The 19,592-nt window shown below is 40.5% G+C and overlaps 1 protein-coding gene across 7 annotated transcripts in view; it reads left to right on the forward strand.

Annotated features, from left to right (window-relative positions):
* Window positions 1–2,086: 2,086 nt before the first annotated feature.
* The window catches only part of LDB2 (LIM domain binding 2), a 360,760-nt gene continuing 343,254 nt past the window's right edge, over window positions 2,087–19,592 (forward strand). For all 7 annotated transcript variants that reach the window (XM_069493819.1, XM_069493821.1, XM_069493815.1 and 4 more), the window contains exon 1: window positions 2,087–2,427. In XM_069493819.1, the coding sequence (XP_069349920.1) occupies window positions 2,296–2,427 (132 nt within the window). In that variant the 5' untranslated portion in view covers window positions 2,087–2,295. The remainder of the gene's footprint in view (window positions 2,428–19,592) is intronic.

Genomic DNA, 19,592 nt, shown 5'->3' on the forward strand with positions numbered 1-19,592 from the left:
AGTATGTACAATTATTAATGTCAATTAAAAACAAAATTAAAACATGAAAAAAAAAAAAGAAGAAAACTGTGAATCTGTGAGAAGGGAGACCAGTTTGTAGACTCTGGAAGTAGCAGGGATGAGACACCATGGATATGGATCAAGCACTGTCAAGTTTCACGTAGTTTTGAATTTGGAGTCTTTAGGTATTAACAGCAAGACATAGTTTCCGTTATAACTCGGAATGGTCCGCAAGAACTAATGAGAGCAAAACTTACCCTTACTCAGAAAGGGACTCTTTCCCTAAATGGACTTTTGAGCTGGTCCATTTTTGATTACTATTGGGTTGTATGCGCCTGCCTAGGTGTTACTTTGATTCTTGCTCTCAAATGGCCACATTAACACAAACTCAGGCAGTCTCCAAACTCTTGGAGCGTCTTTAGTTTGGGAATTTAAACATAAGAAACCGCTAGGTTTTGCAGTGGCCGCCATACCAAAACATAAATCACGCCAAAATTGTTTGAAATCCTGTCTTTAGAAGGTTGTGTGTTTTGACAAACCTTGCAGCAAATTTGGTCCAGCTTTTGGATTTGTAATGAAACCTGAAACCAAGCATGCTAGCCTGCCTTGGGGTCTCCTAGCACAAGTTCCAAGCAGCCTTAGTGTAATACCTAGCCTAATCTCATCCTGGCAAGCGACTTTACTGTGTTGGGCTGCGCTGCTGGAAGTATGGAGTGGACTCTGCAAACATTTCTTGCAATTGTGGGAAAGGACTGATCAAGACAGCAATTTGGGGACATTTCGGTGCCTGAGTACTTTTAAGAGTGTAAATTGCAGAATTAGCAATACCTTATCCCCTGTTGGCTAGTGACTTGGTGATACCCAAGCCATGATTGGGGCAGAAAGTTAATTAATCTGCTTATTAAAAGGAAGAAATGTCTCATTTGCATACATTTGCATTCAGGTCTTGCATTCATCATGCTTTTTTGGTGGTCTTTTGCTTTATTTCTTTAATACCACTGTCCTAGGTAGGTGTTAGCTCAATACATTTAAATTTTTTGTGGCTAGGCTTTAAGTGCCATATATCTGGTTATCATTGGTTCTAGCTGAATTTGATCATCTTTTAGATCCCCTAATTCTCTGTATAGATTCTTCCCCCTTCCTTGGGCTGTTGGGTTTTCTTCCAGTTATCACATACCACCGTTGGGAAAAGATTTATACATGTGACCAATCTTGGAAAATAAAGACTTTGTCTCCATCAGAGTTGGACATGTTATTGAGGATGGTTCCTTCAATTATCTCAGCAATTTCCTACTCAACTGAATTTTCCATGGTCATTTTGGTAGGAGTTTTCTCCTTCTTTGCTTTTCCTACCTTATTGGGAGGTCTGTTTTTGGATTTTTTTTCCCTCCTAGGAAGAAAAGACCATTGTCCTATAAGTATATTTTTGACATTCTACATTCAGAATGATTGTTTTTACCTTAAAATGCTCAGATAACCTCCAAGGAGGGGGCTGGGAAGAAAGGTGATTGGGGAAGGCTGGGGTGTGGAGGGGGCCGAATGCAAAAGAATAGAATAAGCTCTTGGAACAACAGCAAGTAAAGCAAAACTATATGGGGAGATCAGTGCCAAGATAAATCTTGGCATGTGAGTGAATCACCAGCCCAAATTCGGGGGACCATGGTGCCCGTGTTTCTTTATTTTGTAGTAATCACATTTTTGATACATTACAACAGTGTGGCTGTCAGGGGTGAGTGCTCAGGCAGCGGTTAAACCACCTCTATGCTAACAAGCTTAGCAATCAGGTTGTGAAGGGTCCTGGCTGGAGGAAAAAAAATTAAAACCAAACCTTAGACCTCTTGTCAGACTGTGCAGAGAATTATATTTTTGAACTAGTCTACAGTGTGGACAGGAAATGACCTCTCCACAAACTGCTTCTTTAAAAACAAGCAGTGGTGCCTAAAGCTATCCAGCTTCTCTCTCTCTCTCTCTCTCTCTTTCCTCTCCCTCCTTTCCTCCCTACCAACCTCCCTCCCTCCCTCTCTGGAGCTCCTGCTCTCTCCCTCTCCCTTCTCTCTCGCGCTCTCCCTCCCTCCCTCCCTCTCTCCCTCCCTCCTCGCGCTCTCCCTCTCCTCTCCTGCTATAGAGGGCTCCCACAGCAGTTCCCAGCCAGTGTGTTCAGCCTGCCTGCCTGCCTCTGTGTGTGTGTGAGCGTGTGTGCGTGCGTCTACTTTGTACTGTGAAGAACACAGCCCATGTGCTCTGCATGGACGTTACTGATACTCTGTTTAGCTTGATTTTCGACAAGCAGGCAAGATGTCCAGCACACCACATGACCCCTTCTATTCTTCTCCTTTCGGCCCATTTTATAGGAGACATACACCCTACATGGTACAGCCAGAGTACCGAATCTATGAGATGAACAAGAGACTGCAGTCTCGCACAGAGGTAAGTACTTCAATCCTGGGTATGTGTTTGTGTATTTTTTTTAAAACTGTGCATGGGCTTTTCCTAGGGTTTCTGGCTGAATTCTATGGGAAGTGTCCCACTAGATACTACCACGTATGTGGGAATGAGCGCCAGCATGAATCCACTAGTTTGAACAGTGGATTTCCAGGCACAGCAACTCTTGGAGCAGGGGACAGTTTCTGCCGGAATCTTGAAAGAGACAACCCCAGCGCTTGATTCACATGCTGGGTCTCCAGAAATGTTGCTTTCCCAGAACTCTGATGTTTGCAGGCTGAGTCGGTCCCGTTGGTATTTCTTGAGCTATAATTCCAAGGGATTTTGTCATCATTTGCATACAGCATTTTTTTTTCCTTTTTACAAATCCCAGAGGAAGTCTGCTTTGACCTGCATTTGCTTTTCAAAGTCACCAACATCGAGGTAAAGGGGGCAGAAGAGTAACCCTGCCTACTTTTCAGAACTAGCCCTGGAGGGACACACATTTGTGTATTTCTGTGTTAAATTCAGAAACCAGTTGCTTGGGGCAAGGGGATTCTTGACTTTCTCCTACCGCGGGTGGCAGTGCCTCCTAAGCACTCTACCTTAGGACAGGAGCGGGCTCAGTGGGCAATTCACCCTAATTTTTGCATATTTGGGATCTGGTGCCTGAGAGAGGGAGACTCAGCCTCCTAGGCAGGCATGGAGCAACTCTGGGAGCAGAGAGAACAGGACTTTCAGAACTTTCTAAATGCAAAACTCCAGGCTCGCCTCCTGCAATTTAAATATTTAATGTTAGTTGAGTTTTTCTCTGTGCTAGCTCAGCTGAGGTCTGACTGCTGGGTTGTCCATCTGCCTGTAAGTTGGGGCTTTGTGCTGAAGTGTTCTGAAAAGGAGTTTGTTATAGGTGCACCAAAGTCACTTTAGGAAGTATAAATTGCTAGGAATTTGGTTTTCTCTGCAGAGAAGAAATACCCAGAAGGTTTATGCCAAAGAGCTTTTAGGGAATAGCTTTGGTGGAATTTTAGATTGAAGATTGACTTCTAACTCTGGAAAGAGACTCACTTAAGTTTGTATTATAAAATAAAACACATTTGCTTGAATTGTCAACGGAGCCAATAGAGAATTCATGATGTTTAATGTATTTAATGCAGCTAACAAGATGTGACCTGCTTTCTGATTGGCTAACTGCTGGACAAGGACTTATGTTTTTTTAAAAGCTGGGCTGTCTTTATCTTTGCTATTTTCTTTATATGTCAATACACCATAGATATTAAATATAATTGCTGGTACTGTATTGCTCTCTCTAGAAGCCAGGAGCTTCCATAGAAGTGCAAACTCTGTTTTGCTTAGGGTGGTGAGCTATTGGCAGTAACTGATGTTTGTGTGTGTTGTTTTGTGTGTGTGTGTTACAGTTTGTATATTTCCTTCAGATCTTTGCAACTGTGTGTTGGAATCTTAAATTCCTGCATAAACTGTTGGTTGACATAGCCTGTTTTCAGAATTAGGAGGATAGAAAATGTCTTATAGTTCAGGTACACAATAATTGCAATACAAATTTGGGGGGGAAAGTCTCTTTAAAGTATGATTAATTTTTAAAAAGAGAGAGGGTCCATTATGGCTCGATTCTTGAAAAGCAATAAGATCTCAAAATAACCTGTGTCTACCTTACATTTTAGAAAGTTTTTGAGGAGTTGCAGAAAGAGATTTTTCTCCCATCCTCTTGCAGCTTTCTCTGGTATCTGTGTGCCCCTGTGGCCCTTAACACTTGGCCGGTTCTTAGCTAGGAGACTTATCTGCAAGATTCCCCTGGCCCTCATAAAAATCCTTGCAGTGCAATCCAGTCCCTTATTTGTTTTATGTTTGAGACAGGACATTTGAAAAGGACCCCATTACTAGTGTGGTTTTTGAAAATGGCATGTTATTTTTTGTGAGAGCTAAACTCAGGAACTCCTAACTTTTGGATCATTGGGTATTACTTTTAAAGATTTAGCTCAGAGTAGGGGAAAAAAAAAAACAACAACCCTACTTCACAGCTTAAGAACCAAGAGAGGAAAGCTTACTATGACAAATCTTAAAGATTTTTTTAAACCTCTCTGCCTGTGACATTAAAGTGCTATATGAACTATTTCCTGGTGTGTTCTAGAGCCAACCCCTGTACATTCCCCACCCTCCCCCAATTTGATCATTTTTATAATTATCCAAATAATTGCCCCGACACTTCTTTTTTCTTTGCCAAGCAATAAATGGTGTCATGAACCCAATACCATAAATTTGTTTTCATTTCATATAAAGAAAAGAGAGAATCAAATAATTGTTCCTAAGATATTTAAATCTTAACAGTAAATATTAAATTTTGATCATGACGTGTCCTTAGTAAAAAATAACTTTTCATGAAAAGTTACACTATGCCTTTAATCAATGATTGCTATTTATGATAAAGCTGTTCTGAGCCCTGGAAAGGAATTGGCTGGAATAAAGTACAGTGATACCCAGCAAGAGTTATCAGTTTATTCACAAACAAAATCAAATAGATTGTTGAGTGGTTACTTTTAGAATTTAACCAATGCATACAACCATTTTGGGCTAGAGCAACTCATCTCTTTCTCCTCTCTCTCTCTCTCTCTCTCTCTCTCTCTTTTGGTTCCTACTCTTATAGTATGTAGTATTATTTTATTACATACAAATATCATACACACACATACACACACACCCTTGTGTAATACTTTCAAGTCTCCATTCCCTTTGGAACATAGACTTGGCCAGAAAGAAATTTTAGCAAATCAGTTTGTGATGAAGAAATTACTACAATTTAAACCTCAAGTTTGCAGAAATTTCCTAGAAACCTCTTTTTTTTTATGGAAAGAAATTAGCAAAGAACCATGATGTTTATCTACTCTCCTTCCATGGCTGACCCCAGGGCATTCTCTCATGGAGGTTGATGCATTTCTCCCAATTCAATCAAATCAAAGTCCTTCAGAAGCTGGATGGTTTTAGTTTAAAGAGAACTGGATTGGGAGTTAATCCTGTTTCTAACTCTTACTAACTAGTTGGCATGGGTCTTGGTTCGTCATCTGCAAATTACTGGCAGTGGAAAATTCAGATTGGTTTTCTTTAGTAAGAGAAAGTATTATGAAATAGAGTTAAGAGTGCAGACATTATTTCTTTGCTCATGGTATTTAGTTCAAAATCACAAATGGTACTGAAATAATCGTGTAATAGTGAAGAAAATTGGAAGGCTCAGCTCCTGTCAAGCAGTCTTGTTTAAGGCTAGCACTTAGAGCAAGCAGTTCCTGCACAAAGTAGGTACTCAGTAAACATTTGTTGACTAGCCAATCAATGAATCAGTAGATGAAAGTGCAGAGAGAGAGTTTGAGAGCCCATGCATTGAAATTAGCACCTTCCCTGAGAAACACAATTCTGATGCTTTTGGGGCCTGGTACCTCCTGTTGAGCTGAAGCTGCTTGGGGCATCTGCTTCCCACTCCCTTTGAAAGTGCTCATCCCACATCCCCCACATTTATTTCATCCTGAGGTCATTTAAAGAACCCTAATCTTTGTGGCAAAGGTAAGCAAGTGTCTAAGAAATCATAGGACTGCACCTCTTTTTAAAGGAATATAGATGCATTAAAAAGCAAACAACAACAAAAATTGTGTTTTAAATGCTGCTGGCTGTTCTGGGAAATAACATTTCTTTGCAACATTATATCTCAATGGAATTTCATAAAGAAATGTGTGGGTGTTTCTCCCCCCTTTTAAAATGAAATTAAGAGAAACTCTTTGAGCTTTGTGTCACTGTTGTTCACTGTAATTCTCAGGCAGGGGAAAAGGGTTTACCTTTTCTGTTTGTTTGCTGTCGTAAATCTACCCCATGTCTTCCAAAATTCATGCACTTGAATGGTCTTTCTGTGCCAAATGTATTTTGGAAGAATACAACTGTACAATTACATAGTTTAACATTATACATATAGTCAGATAGGATATAAAAATACGTTCTAAAGACTTCAGAATTTGTTCTGTGAAAAGCTTCATTAAAAGCAAAAACAATATATATTTTTTTCATTTCCTGAGATCTGTGTCATGAGACGAAAACATAGGTAAAATACAGGAGAAACATTATAGTGCACGTCAATTTAAGTGAAAGGATTTAACTAACTAATGTTGGATTATTATAGAATTTAACTAAGTTTATCAAGTAAAGTTATAAAAATCTTTGTTAGAGTAGGTAACTTTTCTAGACCTTATTTCCTCATTCAAATGACCTAAAATGTCTCCATTCAAATGAAGATGTTTTTAAGTATACATATTTTTTCATGTTGGCACCATGCTAAGTTAAAAAAAAAATACCATAAACCCCAGAAATGTGCGAGTTCCATTACGTATTTCTTCTGTTTTGAGATTTATTTTCTTTTATCAATATTACACATCCTCTTCCAAAAGAGAAAACTGTGATTGCGATCGGAAGCTGTACACACAAGGATTTTTATTTAGAGTTACAGTTTTTAGTTTTACAGGATTTAATATGAATGTTACAAATGTTTGAAGACCTTGAAATTTAAATCTGCTGGTCTCACCCCTCCTCAGCTCAAATCTAAAACTCCCTGGGGAGGGAGTTGGGGGGGAGGGGGACCCTCAGTCCTCTTTTCTTTCAGCTACATTTTTATATACTTTAGTCACAGGGTTTCACGTTGTAACATCATGTTTATTCATGGAATAGCTTAGTATCATTGATGTTCAGATGGAATCTAGTTAAAATGAGATTAGTTATTTTGGATAGGTGAAAAAAAGGAAAATGCTTTGTGATAACTTGGAGTTTTGTTTTTTTTTTTTTTCCCACTAGAAATTTAGAAAGAAAAATGTTGCTGTTACTCCGAGGTAAATGAATGATTTTCAGTGTTAAAAACAGAACTTTGCAAGTTTTTTGAAGGAGGTTGGTGAGGTGGGGGGAGGGGATGGGTGGTGGTAAGGAAAGCTATTTTGAAAATGTTAAATGAAACCAAAAGTGCACTTTTAAAAATGAGAACTTCCAAACTCTCTTATTTTTCAGGCTTTCTACTTAGCCTCACAAAACAAAGTGCAGGAGGCTTGTACTGATTTTATTTTCCTGAAGTCTTTTTTTGTTGTTTTTTTTTTTTCCATTTTCTTACTATGGAAACTGTTTTTAATTAAAAATTGCTGCAAACTAACTATTCGTAGGAGGCCAAGAAGAAGAAAAAAATCTTTCAACTCACATTCAACACAGATTCTTATCAGCTTAAAATCAATGCACATTTAAATTTCTCCCTTTTTGGTGTGGAAATTATGATGTAGGATTTAAACATCGCGCATTTTTTGAGCATTTAGGTTTTTGTTTGGGTTTCAGAAAGAAATTAATTTAAATTGTATGGAGAACAAGACCATAAATCTCCTTTTATTACAATTGTCCACATTAACTCATTTTTCATGAGAAACACAGAGCAAGCCCCTTTCTGAACAAGCAAACAAAACAAAAAAACGGTCTCACACATCCAACTTTATAAATTGTCAGGAGTAAGATTCATAAAGTTACTTATTTGGATTTGGTTGGTGGGCCTCAAAATATAATTGATGTGGAAAAACAATCTCTCTTTGAAGTGTCAGTAAGTGCAGCATTTTAAAAATGTTCAACTGATGTAGATGCTACAAACACCTTTGTCATTTTCTGACCAAAACATTTTTTTTCTCTTTTTTAAATCCATTTGAGGCCAGGTTTTTAGTTTTTTAATTAAAAAAATTTTTTTTTATTTAAATTCTGGTAGCATGCCTTTGAACATAGGCAACTATTCATACTTAAAACCCGGTCATTCTTTCAAGGATTTTCATAATTCAGGCAATGACAATATCAGAGTCTGGAAACACAGAGATGATTAAGACATTTTCTGCCCTCTAGAAGCTTGCAATTTGGTAATGAAGGGAGATGGTACAAACCAATTCTTACATGAGGAGCCAGGATAGATTAATACACAGTGTATTATGCAGTGAAAGGTACACCCCTTTCTGAAAGGTACTCATAGAATAACTAGCGTCTCTGGAGTTTTCCCCATCTATTGGCAAGTGCTCGATGCTTTTTGTACATCAGACCATGTAACACTCTTGATCATCTCATACAATAGCTACTACTAACATCTGCATTTTTACTGATGAGGAAACTGGAAACAGAGAGTTTCTGTAAATTGTCCAAGGTCAAATAGATGGTAGTTTAGCTTCAGAGGTTGTACTCCTAACTATTCTGTCATAGTACCTCTCTTGAAATAAGAAATACCAGCCAGGACTCTAGTTTCAACTGCAGAATTCTTTATGGTGAATACATTCATTTTTTTCTTAGGACAAGTTGACTTTAGAGGTGACTTGGAAGTTGACCCTATCCGCTTAACTTGGTTCCACTAGTTGTATCTCAACTGCCTGGCTTAATTGCAAAAAGGACCATGTGAAATTCCAAGGGATGGAGCCAGGGATGGAAAATATACTTTGGTTACTGAAAACAAACAAACAAACACAACACATGAAATCACACTCCTTATGGAAGGATACTTAATAGGCTCACTTTATTTGAAGACTCATTGGAATTGTAGAATATCATGCATACCCATCTGGAAGTTTTATTTATTTATTTGTTTTTACTTAAACCATATTTAGACTTCTATCCAGTGCTTGATTCTTCTTAGTCATGCTCTGTGAAAGATGGTGCTCTGACTGTTTTAAACAGCAGTGGGATGAGTATAAAAGCTATCCCATTTGTGGTGGTGGCATCCTCTTGCAATAATAGCCAATGTAAGTGTTAAGTGGTTAAATTAGAATTCGAATTTGGCATAGTATTGGCTTCCTTTGCAGGGATTCAATTAGAAATCTTAGAAGAAATAAAGATGTAGAGGTGAAAGAACTTCCAACATGTTTTGGCTTCTCGCTATCCCAGTGAGAAGGCTGTCAGTCTTCCCACATCCTGTCTCTCTGCAGAAGTCCTTTGTGGGAGGTGATGTTTCCTTCCTACTCTTGCAGCCCACTTCAGCTACCTGTGAGGCCATTGTCTGCAGTAAATGCCTGCCAGTTGTTGGAGATAAGATGAATAATATCCTCATTTGATCCACTCAAAAGCCTGAGATGCATGCATTCTGGTTCTCCTTTAGCAGACAAGGAAACTGAGGCTTACAGGGTGAAGACTGTCAGAGTCCCTACTTGACACTCTGGGATTTGAACCCCCGGCGGCTGGGTCTTCTACCTACCCATGCAGTGTTCTTTCCTGGAGCATCCTGGCGAGGCAACGTCGTCCGCCAGCTGCTGACTCTTGCTTGCAGGCCCTGACAGCGATACTCTGTCCTCAAGTTGGGACTACTTTCGAACAGCCTAATTGGAAAGCTTAGTCTTCTAGATAAAGATAGAGCCTTAGCATTAAAGATCTGGCAGCCCTCTCTGTAGAAGAGGGACCTGCTCTCTTCTGGTGACATTGTAAGCCCCTATCCTCTCTTTTCTAAATTGGGATGGCCTCCTCACTGCGCACCTGCTCTCTCATTGCACCTTGTAACATGCTCCCCACGCACAGCCAAGGCGACACTTGGATGCATGTGTCTGACCACGTGACCTCCAGCTTCCCCTCACACCTAGAACAAGCTCTAAACTCCTTCCTCTGGCTTTCAGGCTCTACTGATCTGTTCCTTCCCGAATGTCCAGTCTCATCTCCTACCACGCATTCTCTAGACTTGAGCCACAAAGAGCTCCTTTTGCATCCATTAACTTGCCAAGCTGATTCACATCTCAGGGCTTTTGCTTAGTGGTGGACTGTCTGGCATATTGCTTCCTGTGTAATAACTCATCTAAGTAGTAGGAGATCCCATTTGAATGAGAATTTGGCATGGTACTGGCTTTATTTGCAGATAATCCATTAGATAACTCAAAGAAAAGAAGGACAGTGAAGGAGAAGCATCCCGGCACTTAGGAGGTCCTCTGCTGATCAACTTAAATGTCCTGTTCCCAGAGAGGCCTTTCTCAATCACCTCCGTAAAAATTGAGCCTCAATCACTTTCTATCACATGCCTGCTTCATTGTCTTCACAGGGATGATTGCAAGCTGGTATTTTCTTGCTTCTTGTTTATTTCCTAAGCGTTTGCTTGTCCTTGATAGAACGTAAGTTCGGTGAGGACAGGGACCTGGCATCTTATTTATCATTATCCCCCCAGTGCCCTGAAGCACATGGCTGGTATGCAAAATATATCTATCGAATAGAGAAAGCTAAGTTGTTCTAGCACTGTCCAGACTGATGCTGGAATTTGCCCTGAGTCTTAGCAACAATTGCCTACAGTCCCAGTTGGAGAAGAATCTGTGAGTCTAATAGTCCTGTGAGTGTTCACTGACAGAACACGCATCCACCTGCAGGGAAAAGAAGCCCCGAGAAAGGAGAATTTCTCTTGCCAAGGGAGTGTGGACCTGAGAATGTTGCCCTCTGGGTAGTATGAATCTGTTGGGAATCTCCTGACTTCTGATTAAAAATATTTATACTTATCCTAGTGGTTTTCTCTCCTTTGATATTTCTACTACTTCTCTCTGGATCTACCTGGCAGCCCATATCCATGAATTATGATATGAATCATGATAATACTTTACATTTCCTGGAATACTTTTGCATTTTAGGAAAGTGCTTTCAGGGACATTCATTAGCTTATTTGAAGTGATTTGCACAACAGAAAATATAGGAATTTATATCAGTATATGATGCTGTGGTTCTATAATAACTGTGTTTGCTAACTGTATGGTGTGTACGCTTGCATGCGTGTGTATGAGAGAGCGAGGGGGCAGGAGACAGAACTACTTTCTCAATCAGATTGTGTTTGTGTGCAACTCTTGGTTAGGAAATATGTATAATTTTTCCACCAATGTTCCTCCTGCACCCCAGTGTGAAAACAGTGACCTGCCTCGAATATAAAGGGCTGAACTTCAGTATGACTTACGTTAAGACAGATTTGAGTCCAAACCCTGGCTCTGACTCCTACTTGCTCTATGATCTTCGGGAAGTTTCTTGACTTTTCTGAGCCTTATTTTTCTTAGCCTGAGTTTTACATTGTGAAATAAAGGGCTAATGCATGTAAAATACCTGGTAAATAGTAGGTGCTAAATAAATGGGCACTATGATTATGATGATGCCCTAATTCTCATTTCTATCAGCAAATTAAGTAGTATGAGTAGTGCAAAACTTTGCTTCATTTCCTAAAAAGTGTCTTTAAAAATACTTTTTACATGGCCTGCACTAGCCTATTTTAATTTAATGAGTGAAACTTGCAATAACATGTTCTAGGACTTGTGGGTTTGGTGTTCTGATGTATAATAATACCACAAGGGCTTTGCACTGTTAAACAGCAGTGATGATGTAGTAACCATACACCTTGTTGTGGGAGAGTAACAGCTCAGCAGAGTGGCCACGATCACCTGCAAGGTCCAGGTTGTTTCTTAGACATACCTATGGTTCTGTTAGCTAACATACAGGACCAGGTGCGCTCCATTCTGTTGGGAAAAAGGTGTGATTGGGGTTTGCTCCATATAAAAACTCATTGACGATAACAGAACACTGAAATGTCCCCCTTCATCAGCACCTTTGCAGGGTGTCTAAATGGGGGCCCCAGGAGACGGCTGGGGAGGGCACACATCCTCTGGCCCTGAATGGCCATTTCTTCCAAAGAGAAGCACTTTTCAATATGCAGCCCAGCATGGACTTCTCTAAGAAGGCTGGGTCGGCACCGGTCAGAAGCCTGAAGCACCACCTGTGTGTCTGGACTGGTAACAGTCCTTCCCATCGATCCACTGTGACACCTTGTGGCTTATTCCTTAACACAGTGAAAGTGCACACGCGGGTGGACGTGGAGATGTGCTAAACGGTACCATGCGGCTCTTTCTGGCCAGAAGGGTCAGGTTGATGGGTAGTAATCCCACGTGTCTCTGCTTTCCCTACAGATGTACCCGGGCATTACACTGTACTGATTGTTCCCAGTAATTGTTCAGTAATCTTTCATACTGAATTTGTTAAAACTATACACACCGTCCTATACTTCATTTCATTGACCAGGGCACCTGTGATTTTTATTTAGAGCTCCATATTGAGAATAATTTTTATCAACCTTTCTAGAGACATATCTACATAGATCAAACATTAAATTGTTTGCAGCCCCCGTTCCTTTTATTTGGAGGGGGTAGGGCTTATTCAACTTTGCTTCACAATATCGGTCATTTCTTAGGACTCGTGAGGATTTTATCTTGATACTGACAATCTGTGTAGACAAGCAAAAGCTAAACCGATAAACAAGCCTAACCATTTGGCGGTATACACAAAAGGCAACTCTTCTTATACTTTATAATTTTAACAACAATTACCCAGCAGTTGACTGAAATTTCTTACTGGAAATTGAAATTCAGCAGTCAGTGCATATTACCTGCCTTTGAAAGGTTCTGATGTGGTGGAGCCTACCACTCCCAAATTAGCTGAATCCTAGAATTTCAGGGCTGGCACAGACAGGAGAGATCATTTAGCCCGAGTTCCTGATTTTGGAAATGCAGACATCAGCCCTGGTGGGGCTTACGTGGACTACGCAGTTCTGCCACTTCGTAAGTGATCTCAGGTTTAAGTCATAGGATTTGCCTGTCGCTACATAGTAACTGGGAATCAGCCAATTCTAAACACGCTTTCCAACCTCTAGTTTGTACCTCAACCATACAAAAACTTTTACGTTCTAAGCTCCTTCCTTTTTTTTTTTTTTTCAGTTTTCCAATAGTCTTAAAATAGCATCATGCTGCCAATAGTGAAAAACACATTGCTAACTTTTATTGTCTTTGAATTTGTGATTTTCATTACCAATTTTTTTGGAATAAAGTTGCACATGCTTTAAAATATGTGTGTACTTTTTTATTTTAAAAACATGGTACATTATTAAGGTCGAGTATTTGTAAAATACAACAATGTGCAAAGAAGTAAATAAAAATTGTCTTTAGTTCTAGCATGCAAAAAATTGCTGCTATTTTGTCTATAAATTTAATGCACGCATGCATATACAGAGATCTTTACTAGCATAGAAGCATATTGAGCATCCTTTCAAATCCAGCTCTTTTAACTAAAATTATGAGTATTACACTGTGTCCTTAAATCTTCTTAAAATATAATTTCAAGTTGCCTGTATTATTCATGTATCTATTTATGTTTAAAAATTAACACCATATAGATATTTTGAAAATTACTTGTCTCCTTTGTACCATGACTTGAACTCAGAAAAACCAGTATTCTTAACAACAATCTTATCCCCCAGTGAGGTAGAGGGAAGATGCTGGTATACAGGAGTTAACTACGGTGACTACTATGAGGGACATTAGTATTTAGTACTAATCGGAAATCTTGGATCCAGGGCTCTCTGTCTCCTTTTAAGAAAGATACCCACTCCCACCTCACCCCCAACTCGAGGGCAGATCCTTTTTAATTTCTGCTTTTCTTTCTCTTGTATTACTTCTGTATCTAAAGGCAGCCAGCATGCAGCTTTTCACTAAAAGGCCCATAAACAAAAACATTTTTGCATAGTTCTTACTGGAAAGAGGGACCTTGAATTAATGTTAAGGGTTAATGTTGATCTAGAACCAGTGGGTTGGCGTATAATGAGTTAATTTATGGCATTGTTTGAAGAACATGTGTTTGATTCAAGGAGAAAAGGGATATCTCAAAAAGTGTCTATGTTACGAGTTGTAGGCGATTATCTTACTTTCCTCACTGGATGGAAGAGATCCTTGGAGTCAGGTACTATCTTATTCATGTTCACATCCTACAGGACAATTGATATTCTTTGTGGCCAATGGCAATCTGTTTTTAAAGGCACATCTCACAGAGGCAGGCATTTTGTGACTAGTTTCTGAGTTATCACTGTTTTTATATGGGTAATATGGATTTTACAAATCAGCCTTATGTACATATGCTTCTATCACAATGCAGTGTATGTAATAAAATTATGTCCCCTACCATGGCATTAGCATCAAGTGCTTAACTTCTGGAGTCACCCAATTTTACTTCTTTACTTAGTGGCTGTGTGACCTTGGGTAAGTTACTGTCCCGCTCTGTGCCTGGGTTGCCCTCAAGGGTAATGCAAGGATGATGACAGAATCTATGTCTTTGGATTGTAATAAAGACTGAGTGAGATAATTCTTGTCTAGTGCTTAGTGCAGTGCCTGGACCCCGTAAGTGTTAACTATTATTATTATGGCTTATTTGTTTAATGGATACGGAGCAGCGAACATATGTAGTGTTACTGGTCTAGAGGTGAAGAAGGCAGTGGCGCCTTAAAAGAGCTTAGTGAGGACACAATAACGATTTACAGAGAAGGAAGGTCTTGAGGGAGTGGGAATTTGCCAATTTGAGAAGGGTAGTGGGAAGGGTGTTTGGGGCAGAAGGAACAGCACATGCAAGGAAATTGAGCCTTGAAAGGTGATGTTATATCTGAAGAAGGATTTTGGCATGGCTGGGGCTTAAGGTTTGGGGTATATGCAGGAGTGTGTGTATGTACGCGTGTGCAGGCCTGTAGAGCGAGTGGGCACCAAACCGTGGTGTTGATATGCCAAACCATGTTTGTTAGTCATTACCCTCTAAAGACTATACATTGGACTGTGGCGTGGTGAGGATGAACAGAGCCCTGGCATGACTATTTGACTACTTGGTGCCTTGATTTACTCATCTGGAAAATGGGACAACAATAGTCCCCACCTCATGGAGTTGTTTTGGGGAATTTAATGAGAGAATATCTTGAAGCCCTTAGACCAATACATGGTGCATAGTAAGGATTCAATCAGCATTAGCTTCTACTATTGTGCAAAGAGACCTAATAAAGGTAGATTTTTGGCTAGGGAGTGAAAGCAAAGCCATTTGATATGCCTTTGAGCAAGAACACTGTGGTCCCTTTGTGCAGGGAGGACTGGCGATCTGTCTTGGAGCATATTTGTCTGCTGAGAGGAAGGAATCCGTGGATGGGGAGATGCACAAAGGAAAAATTACACACACTTACTGGCTGACTGAGCTATTTTTAGCCTCGTGTATCTGAGGCAAAGGATGGATTTTCATGGAATTTTTTTTTAAAGATTCAAAATTCCCGTAAGCCAAGGTGATGTAACTTGCCACGTGACATGTAATTTGCTCATCCTTGAGGTCCACAGTGTGGGCCATGAAACTTTTAGCAGCCATATTGGAGAGTAGCTTCCCAGGGTCTCCAGTCTTGAGTTTTCTTCCTGCTTTGACAGACTTGGGACCTGTGTGGGAAACCAGAAGTGACATGCTGTGGCTTTTGGAAAACTCCCGTGGCTGGTAGTCAGCCTGGCACAAGGACCCCACGGTGAGATGGTGGTGAGTCAAATGAGAAAGCTGCATGGAGCAGAGGAAAAGGCAGCCAGGGTTGAGACCTTACCCCGTCCAGGACATAGAACAGTTTCCATGTTTCCATGTTGGTAGAACAGGATCAACCGTATATCGACATCGGAGGAAAATGCTGAGCGCTGAATGATGTATGTAAATTGCCAAGCCCAGTTTGGTGTGGAGTTTCCCTTCCCTACATGGTGCTGCATGTCACATTGCAGGCCCGTAGGCTTTTGTTCATTGTGTGGGGTTTTCTTGGATCCTTCTCATACCTTCTTCCCTCGGTAAACTTAAGCCTATGGCCTTGGAGAAATCTTTCCCTTTCCTGAACCTGTCTCCTCTTGTGACACCTCTGAATTAGACCAGCTATGAACGCCAAGGTTCTCTCTTCAGCAGAAGAGTCTATGATTCCGATTAGGTAGCCTGTTTGTTTCTGTTTTTAATCTGCCATATTAAACATAGAATCAGGTAAATAACATGTTTTCTGCTCTGTCAAGTCTCCTTTGGCCCTTTTTCTCCCACCTTCTTTGGTGAGGGGTCTTGCTCAGTCACAGGGTCTTGCTTTTCTTCATCAGCTGGCTGGGGCTGGAGGACCACATTTTGCCCCCAAATGCTGTGGGGACCATTGTCTTAGAAACTTCATACAGAGGAAGACCCGGTGATTCTTTCTTTCTGTCATCATAAAAGAAGCTCAAAATGCAAATGCAGGATCTACTAAAATTACAGAGTTCAGTGTGTGCCCTGTATATTTTCAGTTTTTTTTTTTTTTTTAGAAAGGTTAAAATTTATCTGAACCAAGACTTGAAAATAAGCTTCAGGTGTTAGGTTATTCTGGAAAGACTGTTAATGCCTGTTGGCTAAGTGCATTAAACTGCTTTGAAATGATCACTTGTGTGTACTATTTTAAAAACTGCTTGCTGGGATGGTGATTTAAACCTATTTTTTTCTAGACTCAAAACTTCACGTTTGGCTGTTGAAAAAAAATACCGTATTTGAAACAAATAAACATTAAAATATAGTTTATTATATTTCCAGGCGTTTGTCTGAAAGGAAAATATGTCAAGGCATTTATAGTTAGAAACTGAAATCTCAGCCTTAATTCACTCCATTGTATTTCCAACAAGCTCAACCCTATATAATATTACCCGGTCTCCGGAGACCTCCTTGAAGGGATACCAGATACTGTTGGTATAACTAGAGACTGGGGGAGGTGGGCAGAGAATGGATGGGGAATGGTTTCCAGTCCTAATTCTGTATTTCCTGTGACTTTTTTTTATGGAGGCAGGGGAAAAGGAGAGAAGAAAGAACTCCGCTGTTAGTTTTATTATGGCTTTGATTTTAAAACCTTTTAAGAAGCAGCATTCACGGTGGCACCCTGTGGTGTCTAGGATGGAATTGCATTGACTCATTCATTCCTCAATGACTTATTGAGTTTTTTTATTATGTGCTCAGCGATGGAGGACCACATAAAAACCCTGCCCTCAGGATGCTCACAGCCTAGGGGGGAACACACCCAGCTGAACATCTAGTTATGACTAAGGGTGGCAAGTGTCATGAGGAGCAAGAACAGGCTGTTGAGAGCAGTGAGGACAGAAGGCTTCCCAGCCAAGACTGGTATTGAGACATGCACACACTTGCACACATATGTACACTCACACTCTAAGTTGCTTGTGCTATGCTATGTTCAATCTAGTGCACTAGTAACTTCTTGACAATGCTACATACCTGATGATCTTTGGAGGAATTAGGCTGCTCAAACATCCAAAAACAGGGAGACGAAGCTATGAAGCATACAAGCCCATGTGATGGCTGCAACCAGGTCCCTTCATCTATTGTAATCTAAACTTTGGGTAAGGGGGAAAGAAAAAAAAGCAGCTTCCTTAAGCCCACTGAAAAGCTAAGATATTGCAACAGAATATGTATGTTATATATATATATATATATATATATATATATATATTTTTTTTTTTTTTTCCTTTTTTGGCCATGAGAAAGTGTCTGAGTATAGGGTGGAAAATTTCATCCTTACCAAGGAGTTAATCGTAGCAATTGATGTGAAACTTCCAGGTTGTTACTTAGTGTATTTAGTGAATCTTTAAAAAAAAAATGTCTAAATCCCCTTTTCTCTATTATGATATATAGCTAGCTAGACATATGTTGCCTGGACTGGTCTTGAACTCCTGGACCTGTATAATCCTCCAGCCTCAGCCTTCCAAGTAGCTGGGACTACAGGTGCTCACTGCCATGCCCAGCTCTGCCAGACAGCACTGAGAGAACTTTCAGAAGAAAGCAGATCATGCAAAGCCTTGAGTGGTTGGAAATCCATAAAACTGAAGGCAGGAGACTGGGTGAGAAAAAAAGTATAATCTCAAGAAAGCAAGAGCAGGAACAATGCTAATCCAGTCCCGCAGCTAAGCATTCTGCCTCATGGTCTCAGTTAAGCCAAACACTGCTGTGGTTAGTAGCGGTATTCTCTCCATTTCTCAGATGAGGAGACTGAGGCTGAGAGAGGCTTAGTAATTAGCCCAGGGTTTCACAGCCAGCAACAGGCACGCTGCGGCTTAAACCTGGGTGTGCCCAAGTCAGAGCTGAACTTGTCAACTCTACTGACACTTCAGACAGTGCCCTACTTTACAGACGAAGAAACTGAGGCCCGAGGAGGTTAGAGCAGGGCTTGTGTCATCTGTGAGGCACAATTAAAGCCTTCCCATTGGTTCATGATTTTGCCTTCAGTTCTTCAGTGACCCCCATGTTCAACTATGGGACCCACATGTGTACACCGAGACTCTACTGTGAGGGTCACCCCACTGTGGGCTTCTTGAGGTCAGGGACCGCACCTGGCTCACCTTTGCATAAGCAGCACAGAGCACAGGGCCAAAGGCGGAAAAGGTAATCTAGAATTTTCTTGACTGAATGAAGAATGTGAAAGAAGTAGTAGGCCCCGAGGTTTAAACACAGTGAGTGAGACAACGAACTGTAATGGCACACAGACAAGCACGGTGTCTATCTTTTCAGGCAGCCTATAGGACGTCTGTGTGAATTAGAAAACAGTGCTCCCTCTGGGTGAGGCTATGGCCCTTTCATGCACAGGAACATTTTCCTGCTCTTTCTGGAAGACATTAGCATCACAGGGATTGACAAAGTGTTCTGCATTTCAGTCTCCTCCTCCTTTCCCCTTGGGCAGCTGTTTTTTTTGCAGTGTGCAAACTGCCCAACTGTACATAGAGGCCTGTTTTTATTTAATTAGGTCACCCAGAGTCTAACACAGGACCTGAAATCTTATTGATTTCACTAAATAGTGATTGAACACATGAAGAATTTTAAAGATGGTACTAAATTGTCTTCTGTCATTAAAATACAATGCATATGGGAGGGTGTTCAGGCCATGTGTCATTAGAGGTTAGGATTGGCTCTAGAAAGGATTATAGGATTTGGATTTGTTGGGGAAGAAGAAGGGCATCTTGGTTGATGGGAACAAAGGCATAGGATGTCACCGAGCAAACAGGTCTCAGGCAGGGAAAGATCTATGTCCAAGCTCAAACAGGCAGGCAGAGTTCATTCAACTCTCCTCTGCCTTTTTGTTCCATTCAGGCCTTCCATGGATTGAATGGTGCCCACCCACATTAGGGAAGGCATCTTGCTTTAGTCTGTTCACCAATTCCAATGCTAGTCTTGGAGAAAACACCCTCACAAACACACACAGAAATAACATTTAACCAGGTATCTGGGCATCCCCTGAACCAGTCAAGTTGACACATAAAAGCCATCACATTCTCTCCTGCCAAAATTCTGCCTCC

The sequence above is a fragment of the Eulemur rufifrons genome, chromosome 19, assembly GCF_041146395.1.
Source record: "Eulemur rufifrons isolate Redbay chromosome 19, OSU_ERuf_1, whole genome shotgun sequence".
Lineage (NCBI taxonomy): Eukaryota > Metazoa > Chordata > Mammalia > Primates > Lemuridae > Eulemur > Eulemur rufifrons.